Source organism: Colletotrichum fructicola (genome assembly GCF_000319635.2).
Source record: "Colletotrichum fructicola Nara gc5 chromosome Unknown KSG_Nara_v1_contig05, whole genome shotgun sequence".
NCBI classification, from domain to species: Eukaryota; Fungi; Ascomycota; class Sordariomycetes; order Glomerellales; family Glomerellaceae; genus Colletotrichum; species Colletotrichum fructicola.
In genome coordinates, this window is record NW_027094055.1 from 5,019,451 (window position 1) to 5,032,266 (window position 12,816).

Consider the following 12,816-nt stretch of genomic DNA (forward strand, 5'->3'; position numbering starts at 1 on the left):
GTCCAAAGCGACGAATCAAATCTTGAGAATACGATTATTGACTTTGAATATTCAATGCTAGGCTAGTTCTTTACAGTTGACTTTTCCAGTAGCCACCCATTCGTCCGTCTGTTACCCACAAGCCCCTAGTAGATCGCTTCAGCAATCGTGTAGACTGGGTACGGCCAAAACAACACGACTGAGAAAACGCCAACGTACCTGGTCAAAAAAGTCAATATTTCCTGATCTCTCGTTTCAGAATATCCACGGGTAAACCTACTGTGCGACTCGCACTCCAGCTTTCTTGATTAATTTTGGCCAATCTCCCGGCTGAGACTGAGTCCTCTGAGGAAAAAGCTCGCGAGAAAGTGGCTGTGTCGAGGCAAAACGTGCTTGAAGTACTGGAAATGGTCTGTGCGAGAGCTGTCGCGCGAACCTAGCAGCATGAAGACTCATTTTGAGATTGATCCGAGTCGATTTAGATGATAGACTTTGTGTAGTTGAAGCGCAATCGAGGTTGTAGATTGATTTCTTGCCAGCGTTTCATTTTGAAAGTTCCACGGCCGCATTGCTCTTGAACATTTATATTCAAATCGTCCATAGATGCCAGATGCCGACAGAACGTCTTGGTCACGCGAACTAGCACCTGGCGTTGTTCGGCGTCTGATTGTTCGACAACCGATGGGGAACAGTCATCTTTGGGTCGCCCAGCCGAAGCAAATGATTCTAAGGCACGCTGAAATTTCAGAGCAGATGCCGAACACTCATACGCGAAGCCAAAAAGAGTTTGCCCGGGGACTTACAATTTGATTTCGGGATGCGGAAGCCGGGATTCACGGTGGTACGATTCTCTCGGTGATGTGGGTCCAACGGTGTTTGCCATCACCGGACTGTCCGGAGGAATCGGGGTCTGTCCGGAGGTTGACTGAGATAAAACAAGCATTTTCAACCCGAAGGTCAGCTTAGCAGGGTGTCATTCCTATTTTTAGACGCGCTTGCGGTGCTGGATTCATTTCCGTGACCCGGCCGGCCTTGCGGCTCTTCATGGCATACATCATCAATCACCCAGCTAAAGCTCGCCAAGCTCAGTGATGTCGGGGCAATGATGCCTGCTTACAGATGCCCGGAGTTTATCTGCTAAAGGACGGATAATAGTTTTCTACATAAAAAAATGAAGTTTTCTTTATGGGCAATCTTTTTCTTTATTTTTTTCAAAGGGTTGTACCGTATGCTGATGGCCGCCCTGTCAGTCGCAGTGGCCAACAAGAGGCCGCCAGACACAGGGGTGCGCAAGGCACAGGCACCTGCACAGGTTGGCTTTGACTGAGTGAATGATTTGAGACCCAAGGTATTTATTTCTCTGCGATGAATCGATTTTGCAGATCGAAACCGGACCACCCAGGAACACGTACCACCCTCTTTTTGCTTTCTATGCCATCTCGACGTTCATGCTTCCTCGTTAGGGCGGAGGCGTAGAGTCGTGAGTGAAGGATTGAAATCCATGTTCATGAGCCCCATCGGCTTAGGCGCTTTCACTGAAGATGTTCGCCACAGTCCACTTCCAATACAACGCTGACCGCAGCCTGCTTCTTGCGAGCATTGTCACCTCCAATAGCTTCAGTTTCCCATCATCTTCAAAAGTTCTACGAGGAAGGACCATCATGTTGTGAGTTTCCAGGTACTCGTTTGCCTGAGATCTTCGAGTAAAGTACAATATCAACTGTTTCTTTCTTGTCGCGAATACAAGTGGTCGTGACTTCAACGCCGACGTGCAGGAGAGGAAGTTGGGGTCCCCGCAGAATACGTGCATGTTCTCCACAAACCTCTGAAGGCCCAAGGACGTCAAAAGATCTCCAGACATTCACATGTTACTGTGTGTTTGCGTGTATTCTGCAAAGAAGTCCCAACTATCAGAAATATGAAATACCGTCGAACCTCAAACAATTCCGTGATACGATATGGTTATCGGTAATTATGCACCGCCGAGAAATAACATAACAGCGTGAAAAACACGTCCCTTGAACATGAGATTGTTCAGTTGGTTGGACCCATAACCTTGCGGATTTCTCCACTGGAAACGGTTAGACTCATGCATCCCGCTCATGATATTCCACCGAGCCCTTGTGAATACGCAGTCTGATCATGGCTGCAGGCTAACGCTTACGCAAGTGAGGTTGCTCAACAAAAGTCTCGTCTGAAGTCGAGAACCCCCTCCCTCCCCTCACTGCTTTCGTCGCCGCTGGACTGTTGTGGCTTTATCCCTGCAGCGCCGAACTATCATCGAAAATGTCATCTTTGCAGGATCTCGACGATGCTTTCAACTACGTTATCGTCGGTGGCGGTACTGCCGGCCTGGTCGTCGCCTCAAGGCTCACTGAGGATCCTGAGGTCCGCGTCCTGGTAGTGGAAGCTGGGTCCGATCAGAGTGCGAACCCTTTGGTACTGACACCCGGCCTTGTGGCTGGCTTGTATGGAAAGGAGGAGTATGACTGGAACTTCACCTCGGTCCCTCAGGTATGTTCGCTGAGACGTTCTGCCGCTCAAATACTCTTGGGTGGTGCTGACTCTTAACAGGCAGGACTGAATAATCGTCGGATCAATCAGTCTCGTGGCAAGATGCTCGGCGGAAGTTCGGGTCTGAATTTCATGCTGATGCTCTACCCGACTAGGGGTATTCTTGATGCTTGGGGTGCTCTGGGAAATGACGGCTGGGACTTTGATTCTCTTGCGCCGTATTTTCGAAAGTTTGCCACCGATCATCCGCCTCCACAGTCGGCGAAAGACATTGTCGGGTTGGGCTACCACGACGACGCCTTGAACGGAAATGGTCCTCTGCAAGTTTCCTTTGGCGAGGGATACGGCGCTATGAACACGGCCTGGATGAGCACCTTTGAGAAGCTCGGGCTGGGCATGACTGGAGATCCGCGCGGTGGCAAGGCTTTTGGGGCTTTCCAGAACCCTTGCAGCATTGATCCGGAGACCAAGACTCGAAGCTATGCGGCAAACGCCTATTATACAACTGAAGTTTCACGCAGGCCGAATATTGTTGTATTGACGGAGGCTTTGGTGAAGAAAATCAACTTCAATACAACAAGCGGCGATGCTGTAGCCACTGGAGTCCAGGTGGTTGCAAAGAACGGAGAAGAGAAGGAAATCTCAGCCAAGACCGAAGTCATTTTGGCAGCAGGAGCGCTTCAGACTCCCCAACTCCTAGAATTGTCCGGTATTGGAGGCAGGCAACATCTTGAACGCCACGGAATCCCCGTCATTGTGGACAATCCCAACGTGGGCGAGAGCATGCAAGATCACCCTGTCGTCTGCCAAAGCTTCGAGGTCGGCGACGGCGTGCCCTCGGGCGATGTTCTGCGTGATGCCAACATTCTGAATGCCCTCGTTGGTCAATACCAGGCGACCCGAGAGGGTCCATTGGGTCAAAGCACAATCAGTTCAGCGTATACACCACTCGCTGATGGCAGCGGCCTCGTCCAAAAGGAAGGGAAGACAAATCTCTTCGAATCTCACAAGGATCAAATTGAGACCTCGGCAGCTAAGCTTGTGCGCTCTCTGGTTGAATCTCCGGACGAGCCGACCTGCCAGTACCTCCTATTCCCATCCCAAATCACGATCAATGACCACCCTGCGAACATGGCCGAGTACATTCTGCCGTCTCATCCGGACAACTACATTACGATCATGACGGTGCTGAACCACCCTTTCTCGCGCGGCTGCGTGCACATCACGAGCCCTGATTTCAAGGACTTGCCGGCATGGGACCCGCGATACAACGCGAATCCCCTGGACCTGGAGCTGCTTGCACGCATTGTGCAATTTGTTGAGAAGATCGTGGGAACGGAGCCATTTGGCGGTCTCATCAAAGCTGGGGGCAAACGCTTGCCTGAAATCAAGGGGAGTGACCTGGAAAGTGCGAAGGAGATTGTGAGGCAGCGGCAGATCTCCATTTTCCACGTTTCGGGAAGCTGCGCCATGATGCCGCGCGAGCAGGGTGGTGTCGTTGACGAGAGGCTGCGTGTCTATGGCACGAAGAAGCTTCGCATCGTGGATGCTAGCATCTTCCCCATCGAGCCTTCAGGAAACATACAGAGTACTGTATATGCTGTCGCGGAGAGGGCAGCCGACCTAATCAAGCAGGACAGGAATAGTGCGAAGAACTAAACACTTTGGGGTAGATGTTTTCCATCTGTAGTGGATCAAAATATAGAAACCTGACCATGAATACGTGAAGTCTATTATTCAATTCGTAGGCTAGAAGCTTAATCTTAGAGACATTGAAGAGATTGATGAGAGTCAGCTCGGGGGAAAATGACGGACGGTAGCACGTGCATCAATGCGGCAGTTGTGTAGCTTGGTGGTGTGTGATGTAGAATTTCCGAGAGCACGGTCAAGGTTCTCAATAGATATCATTTTATCATTCTAAAGTAGGCTAAAATCGCTCTCAAGCCGCTAAGTTGTCATCGTCGCGTCGTCAAATGAAGGTGGTGTGTACCTTGCAAATATGACCAAGTAAGTCTGTCTAAATTCCATCCAGAATTGAATGGTCATACCCCAAATCCAGTTTTCCAAATTGCGGACCTCAGAAGTTTAAATGTTGCCAATCTTCCCGATGAGAAAGTCGACGGCTTCGGGAACCCGTTTCACGTAGTCCAGATGAGAGGGCTCTACCTCCAAGGTGCCTTTGCAGACTTCGTCGGCATCATTACAAATAATCTTGACCCTATCTTTCGGAAACTTGGGAATCTGCCCCTTGTCCTGGGTGTTCTGCGTATCGCCATAAGTGATGACGCCAAGTATTCTGTTCTTGGTCGAGTCCGAAAGACTCTCGATTGATCGATGGGCCACAGCGGCTCCCTGACTGCAAATGCTTGTGTTATTACCTTTTCATGCACTAGAATACCATTAAGAATACGAATAAGAAGGAGGCTTACCTATATCCTCCAGCCACCAGCTTCGCATTCGGACACTTTGAGGCGGCATCGTTCAGAAGCTTCCTCATCGTTGCGACGCCGTCAGGATCGGCGCCGCCAGGGAGGAAATTGGGAGTAAGTGCTGCAGCATAATCAACTCCTTCGGTCGCTACTCTGTTATCCCCGTACTTTTTCTTCAAGCCGTCTGAAGTTGGGGGTCCAACGGTCGAGCCCTGGTGGAACGCTTTGACGTCAGCTCCGTCTGATGTTGTCGAGCTATGCGAATACGGACGCCTCAAAGCGGTCGCGCATCCGAGTCGGGACGGGCAACTCACCATGTTTCCGGTCTCCACAGATCCACGGGCGAAGATGAAAATGACATCACGGCAGCCGCCTCTGGTGAATTCTTTTGCTATTGTGCCAGTCTCGCGTGTGTCGAGCTTGGGTGCGGTTTCGATCTCTTTGCTGCTGATGGGATAGATAGGGCTGGAGAAGGCGACGGAGGCGAGAATCAGAGGGATGAAGGCCTTCATAGCGGTTCCTGACAACTTGGAATCTTTCTGAGACTTTGGTCCGTGGTTGGATGTATGCCGACGTTTTGTCCAGTTCGGAAACTTGAAGATGTCTAAAAGACACAAGTATTTGCTTCACAAAAACATACCACAGCGTCCGTGGTCAGACGCTTTGCCTTTATACTTGAATCTTTTGTATTGGTGTACGATGTCTCGCCGCAACGTTAGGTCATGATGGCAAAGTTGCGGGGCCGGCATTGTACGCTTCACCGAACATCATTCAAGATTGGCTCCAGGAAGGCTATGCATCAAGCTCCCGACGGGAGAGCATGGACGGAACGAACATTCTAGCGGTGACCATCTCAACATAATGGCCACACATGGAAAAGGCGGCTTCGACTGACAGGAGGAAGCACATGGGACGGGTCCTTCCGTCATTAAGGCCACCTTCCAGGGATCCCGGACGAGCGGGAACTCGGTTGTCCGAGCCTCCAAATACCGCCTTTTGCGTCGCATGAGAATCTGTTTTAGGAGACGTATTCGCGGAGAACAGGCTAGAACCAAGGCAAGATTTGTTTTTGAAGAACGCTGGGTCGTTCTGCCCTTGTCTTGGTCGCGGTGATGTCAGTGCCCTCTACCAGCCACGACCTCCATCTGACTTCGACATCCAATGACAACAGCCAACAGCCCTAGAACTCTAATGCCATGGAGCATTAAAGCCCAGTCAAACCACGGACTACAGTCGTTTCCGACCCGACTAACTGCATGCAGCACGATTGCAGGGTCCTGTTGTGGTGCTTGCTTGTTGATGTGTTGAGCATAGACGGTGTTCGTCATGTTCGTGGTGTCAGCTAAAGAAAAATTTAAGAAACAACATGTATCCGATATCCTTTTGTTTCGTAATCATGTGGATTGTCAGAATGACTACCTGGACAATTTGCCAAATCTTGTCAATACGAGCGTGCCACGTACAATTCAAGCTAAGTTGAAGCCGTGTGGTAGGCGCACGCTAACCTTGAGGAATAGCAGACCAGTTGCAAGCAGGGGGGTAACTCAAGACTGATTTCAATGTCGAGAAGTCAAAGGTTTTATGACCTTCGCAAAGCAGAATGGTTGATGTAATTGATCTGGCAGCCCCGGCGCTCGGGATAGTCTCAGACTCGTGGTTGATATTCATGCTTCTTTCTATCACCCTCGCCTTTTCTGAAACACTACTGGAACTTTTCGACTTAATAGCTGAAAAATAGCGCTCATCGTTTGAATTGATATCCATTATGATGATAGTCTAGGTATCCGCGGAGGTTTGGGTTCTGAGAGGTGCTAGTTCTGTACGCTGAACAACACTAAGCAATTGGTCGGAATCGTCAGAACTTCTTCGTAAGTTCCCTTCGTTTCCATTGGGAATCGACTTCAAGGTTCTTCAATTCTGCAAATTTGACGCCCTAGGCAAGTTTACCTTTTACGATTATCACGTCAACCCTTATCAAAAAGCTCATAATACCGAGGATGTACTCTACTACCAAACAACCGGGTCTCATTGATGCAGGCACTGCAAGCCAAGAGGAGCACATCTAAACAGGTGTGAATCGTCGTCTCAACTTTCGGTTCAATCAGCGCTCATCAAACAGATCCTTCCTTTTTCCCAGACAAGAAACGCTGGCTTAGAGACAAGAGGAATATTCAGGTCTTGAAGTCCGGACCAAGCACGGTCGAATTAGCACCGCTGTGGGAAATGGCTTCCACAGTCGACAGCAGAACACCTCACGGCGGGAGTTAAGTATTGTGAGTAGTCGAAAGATATCATCAGCATATATAGTTCTGCATGTCTAATTAAATTGCGACCGACATGGTATGTTGGGCTGTAAAGGCGTTTGAAAGCGGCAAGGAACCTGAGTCAATCCGCTCGGTTGTCTCCGTCTCGCCAACTTCCGAGCACATCGTATTCAATAAAACCTCCTGTTATCCGTCGCAAACACGGGGACTTAAGAGAACGTATCGCTTTTTCCCGCAGCAGAATCCGCAGGACCACCACAGTCCTGAAAATTAGCGCAGTTTGATTTGGTTTCAATAGCTGAACCTTCACCCCTTGATGCGTCAGACCTATCACGATCATACAAGCGCGCTTACATGGCTGAAGGTATATAAAAGGAGTGATTGTGACCGACTGAGTATCTGCGATTTTCTCTGGCGCAAACACATCAAAACCATCGCCATCATGAAGTTCACTGCTGTCGCGTCGGCCATTTTCCTCTTCTTGGGGGCCGCAGCTGCTGGTCCAGCTGAAGCATCAAACAAACTGGTTCGTTTTGGTTCTTGTATGGACTGTTTAGCACAAGCTGACTTGATGCTTTCGAGTACTCAGACGGAACGACAAAACTGTTCATGCTGCGTCAACGGCGTGAGCACGTTTGCTAGCTGCAATGGCTGTTGTGTTACCTCGTCAGCTTTGGGAACCTCCTGCGCAGGCAAGGCTTGCGGAACGTAAGAGGGAGATCCGCGACTGGTTGAGGAGGAATTCACGCCCGGACTGTTCAATGTGCACATACCGAAAGCAGCGCGTAAAAGTTCGCTACCATGGACTTTTAGCTTTTGTCTTTCAATTAGAATCCAGAATCAAGTCTCGCGGCCTGAAACCTTAAGCACTGTCAAATATGCTTGATTCGAAGCAGAATAAACGGTTCTATCTTGGCCAACTACCCAGCCATTACCTGCCAACGCCCCGCGAAGCGGAGGTGGTCATTTGCCTCAAGTGTAGTCATTGGCTAGACACCCTTGAACGCTGCTTATTGAATTGATAAAGGCAATGAGCGATTCTTTACTTTGTTAGGCAGCCTGATTGGGTTGAAAATCTGCCTGATGAAGGCGCAGATGCAGGTGCATACCAGTTTTGACTACACTGAATGGGATCCCATTCTTGTCCTGCAACACATATCTCTGAAATTCAACACAAGGCCGTTCTACTACTATTCTACCTACACGATCTGCGGCTCATCATTCACCAACAACTTGGAGCACGATATTATTTGGGCCAGTATCGAGGGGTCTGCATACCTTGAATCATTAGAGGCTCTTTTCCGTCCTGAACGCCGGGGAAATCTCCTACAACTTTTGCTGGGAATATTTTTCAGGGTGTGTAAAGTCTCCCCAGCAGATCTCAATCGAGATTTCTGGGATAGCTTTGAAGGGAGCTGTGATGACAAGTTCTTCGTTCATGCCTTGCAACTTCTTGAATTTGCAATGTCTGGTGCAGTTACACCTCTCAAGCTAGCAGCAGCGCTGGGGGTTCCTGACTTATGCAGGGCGATTGCTAGCAGGATGGGTGATGTCACTGATTCGCATATCCAAGTCTGTCTTTGCTGTGCAATCCAGGGCATGGGGATCTTCACAAGCCAAGGGGACTTGGAACAAAGGTTCCTCCCAAGCTTTGCGGTAATTACTGAGCGAAGGCGCAGGACCGTCAATTATTTCTTGTCATTCAAGAGAAAGACTACTGGTGTCATCCAACCGGAGTGGCCACTGTCATGTGGAAACACACCTCTACACCATGCGGTCTTCGTCGGAGATGAGGGTGTTGTCTTGACGTTGCTCGAGTATGGATTCGATGCAAGCACAAAGCAGACAAGTCCTCCTTACCGCGATGCGATAGACCAAGCCATATGGTTGAAGCGGACTCAGATCTACGCATTGCTCCTGCGGTACCAGACGAACCAAGATTCGGTGATGCAACAATTTGGGAATGACGGCAAACATGTCATAGCAAGCAGCATGAGCGAAGACGTTACTTCCAGCCCAGCAATCCACCCGTCCCCGACTCTTCTGGCAAGGGCCATTTCACAAAACAACGGGGAGCTCTGCATCAAAATCATAAATTCGGGTATTTCTATAAATGTAGACCTTCCGGGTTGTACCAGCTGCCCGCTAAGGCCGATATTCAGGGCCATAGAGTGTGGTCATTCGAACCTCGTTGAGTTGTTTCTGAGGAAAGGGGCAAACTTGGAGGATTCTGCATGTCTTGAGCACCCACTTGGCCTTCAAAACATCCTTCTTCTCACAATATTCCACGGATCGAATAGGAGAGTTCTGCAAATCTTGCTGGATGCCCTGTTAACACAAGGATCTCATGTGCTAGATGCAGCTCTCAATCCTTTCCACGTTGCAGCGTTGACAAATAATGCCGAGGCATTGGACTGTGTACAGAAACACATTCAAGAGAAATTTCACGCATATTGGTACGTTAGAATTCGTATGAAACTGCCGTTGAATGGTGCTTTCAGAATTTCGTGGGGAAAGGCTATGTCGCATTGCTTCACCAAACTGACAACAGGGACACATGTAGGACATCTTATCAACATGTTCCTTGGATCCGGGTGAGGTCCATGAGATCTTTTCTTTCAGCCGCAGTCAATGCAAACTGCTTCTTTACATCAGAAATGAGTGATTGCTGGCTACTTGACCAGAGGTTCTCTGGAACACCCTTGCACTACGCAGCAGCCCGCGGATTTGACGAAGGCATCGTACGAAGGCATCGTACTTCTCATTTCCTATGGAGGGGACATCAATGCACTGGATTACCATAACAGATCTCCCCTGATCATTGCAGCGGAGGGTGGTCAAGATAACGTCGCCATTAAACTGCTTGATGCTGGCGCTGACACACATCTTTTTGATAGCATGTCGCGCACAGCACTCATGTGGGCTGTAAAGAACGGCAATAGGGACCTCATTGACTTCCTTGGCAAGGATAAGCTAGCTTTGAAGGCTACTGACGACTACGGATTTACAGTTTTGCACTTTGCAGCAGGACTAAGCACCACGGCAACGAAGATGTTCCACCATTTTGTCGCTCAAGGTGTTGACCCGTTGTACCGCCTCCATCCAGGAGCCCCGAATGCTGTCAGCCATGCGTTCGACATCGCCTCTGGGAATCCGAGTCTCATGGCTTTCATTCTTAATTCTGGCCTTCTCGCAGGAACGGAAGCAGATGATCCCATACAACTGCTCTCGTGTGCTGTGAAGGAGAATCACCCTCGATTGTTGCGAAAGCTTTTGCGAATTATGTGCCGGTACGGAATGCTTCAAATACAGATCAATCTGATGACACACCGAGACCACAGCCCGCTGTGTGTCGCCGCAATGGCAGGCAACATATCCTGTCTGAAAGAGTTGATCAATGCGGGCGCGGATATCAATGCGGAGGGCTGCTATCAAGGGAGCGCTTTGATGGCAGCGGCAGCGCACGGCAGGCTTGAATCTATAAAACGTCTTGTGCGGGCGGGAGCATCTATTGAACATGTCGATGACCAAGGTATTCGTCGTCATGCTCTAGACGTTGCTTGGCGATATCGTCATGCCATATCATGGCTTCTTGTAGGAAGATTACGAGACCAAATCCGGCTGACAGCCCAATCCTATTGGCAAGATGACCAGAATGCTGCTGATATCGTCAAGCCTTGGAGTGGGCCTTGCAAGGCTGAATGGCGCTTGACGGGAGATAAACGACGGCGAAGAGATGAATCGAGGCTGGACTATCTTTGTTTGACTGAGCAATTCAAATACGATGCGAGAGGGTTGATCATGGTGTAGCATACGGTGTAATCTTTTCCCCCGACATCTCTGCAAGTATCTTTTTGTGTAGCCAGTTTAGTATCAAGCCTAACTCACCTTCTCCCTTTTTGTTCGAGGGGCTTAGACCGAATTAGTTTTACTTATGCTCACAAAGAGATATCGAAACATGTAGTCTAATTCACCTAAGGGACGATTGTGGGGAAATACTCTTGGGTTTTTAGTTCCGAATACCACAGCAGAAGCCGGCATCGTAAACATCCGCCCTCGCTTGGAAGACACGGCTCATCTCATACATCGTCGGACTTCAGTTTAAGCTTAGATGTCGAAATTGAAGGCCACGTTGAAGATCGAAATTACTTTCGGCGCTAGAGGGAGCAAGGAGTCAGGACCCCAGCACTTCGCCAGCCAAGATGGGATTGACTCGCGGGAGCATTTAGAGTTGTCGCTGCTGTAAATTAATCGTGTCCCACTCTTTGGTGCCGAGCCCCCTTTCCTTCGCGGCCAAGCTTTTCTCCGGCGGCGCAGCATCCACAGGGGCAGTGCGTCAGAGATATTGCAAAACGCCAGCCCGAGGGAGGAAGCGAAGAGGCCTTGACTCTTGAGTCCGAGGGCGTTGTCGCTTGTGACTCGAATAAATGATGGCCCGAGGCTTGTGCATATCCTTCTGAGAGAGCCTCACATGTGGCAAAGCCTTACCGTTATTGGCATCCCGCCCCCTTTCATTTGATGGTTGCACGCACACCAGATCACGAAGTTGCATCCACTGGATGCCAAGGAACGGATGGGCAGGCATCACCGGAGGTTCGGCACCAACTTCAAACGGGCTTGAACGGGGTGTGACGTCGTAACATTTCACCTGATGTTGGCGGCACCGCACGGAGGATGGGTGTCTGCGTCGAACAAACACAAGATTTCAGCCACGGAGGCGCAAAAAGGAAGCACTGCTACCGTTCTCGAACAGGAGAAGGGAGGAAAGAAAAGCCCAGGGGACGGTTCGTTCGAATTTAATTGGGCGGGGACTGTGCGTGTGGGCAGATACAACATTGATTGAAGGCTGGTTTGAGCTTTTTTGCACCGGGCGGCGAAAAAGATGCGATTGTCCGATTGAGGGCCTGTCAAAGTAAACCTTGGCGTTCAGTAGAGTTTGGAACGAATGGCAGGAGAGCATTTGTAGTAGCATTCCGCCCGTTTTGGTCTCTGGGTCTCTGCTTTCCTCTCATCTTATCCCCATTCAAATTCTAGTCGTTTGAGAAGAGCGAATGGACTCTGTTTTGAGAGGATGGCTGCTGAGACTGATTGGCGGAAAGGATCAGAACCGTTGGCTCCCCCGTACTCGCGTAGTGCATTTCGCAGTGTACGTGCTCTCTCGTACAGGACGAACCCCGGCAGCCCCGTCACCAAGAAAAGATCAATACGGGACAGCCGATCTGATCTTCTCAGGCACTGGCGGCGACGGCGTGGGCGGGGAGAGGACATTCTGAAACTGTGCGCCTCTCACGACTTTTGGTGGCTGGCGGCGATGAGCCCTGGAGTGAAGAGTACAGCTGCCAGCTCTGCGAAGAGGTGGACCCTTGTTCCGGCCGGGCCGCCCACATCGGCACCAGGGCTGCAGGATTGCAGCGAATCGGGGGTCCGGGACCGCGGCAACAGCGGGGCGGCTTGGCGGAGAAGGGATCCACTGTTCAACGTATGGACCCATTTAAAGACCCGCTTAACACTTGGTGTGGACCGGGGCTTTATTGGGTCCCCAGCAAAAAAGGTGTCGCACCAGCGTCTTTTGGGACTTCTTGGCACCAGGTCTGAAACGGTGAAACACCAACAACACTGCAGGGCCTCGC

At 50.1% G+C, this 12,816-nt stretch overlaps 3 protein-coding genes across 3 annotated transcripts; 1 reads left to right on the forward strand and 2 right to left on the reverse strand.

The window, feature by feature from the left end:
• Positions 1 to 125: 125 nt before the first annotated feature.
• On the reverse strand, positions 126 to 435 carry CGGC5_v010146 (uncharacterized protein; the record flags this gene model as incomplete). The annotated part of the gene is made up of 2 exons (XM_066152274.1): positions 126 to 198; positions 260 to 435. 2 exons carry the CDS (start codon positions 433 to 435, stop codon positions 126 to 128), a joined length of 249 nt encoding a protein of 82 aa, XP_066008567.1.
• Positions 436 to 2,265: 1,830 nt separating this feature from the next.
• Positions 2,266 to 4,152, forward strand: citC-0 (Dehydrogenase citC; the record flags this gene model as incomplete). The annotated part of the gene is made up of 2 exons (XM_032021185.1): positions 2,266 to 2,493; positions 2,554 to 4,152. 2 exons carry the CDS (start codon positions 2,266 to 2,268, stop codon positions 4,150 to 4,152), a joined length of 1,827 nt encoding a protein of 608 aa, XP_031881795.1.
• Positions 4,153 to 4,578: 426 nt separating this feature from the next.
• Positions 4,579 to 5,434, reverse strand: CGGC5_v010148 (putative cutinase 1; the record flags this gene model as incomplete). Its single annotated transcript, XM_066152275.1, has 2 exons — positions 4,579 to 4,849; positions 4,923 to 5,434. 2 exons carry the CDS (start codon positions 5,432 to 5,434, stop codon positions 4,579 to 4,581), a joined length of 783 nt encoding a protein of 260 aa, XP_066008565.1.
• Positions 5,435 to 12,816: the final 7,382 nt, after the last annotated feature.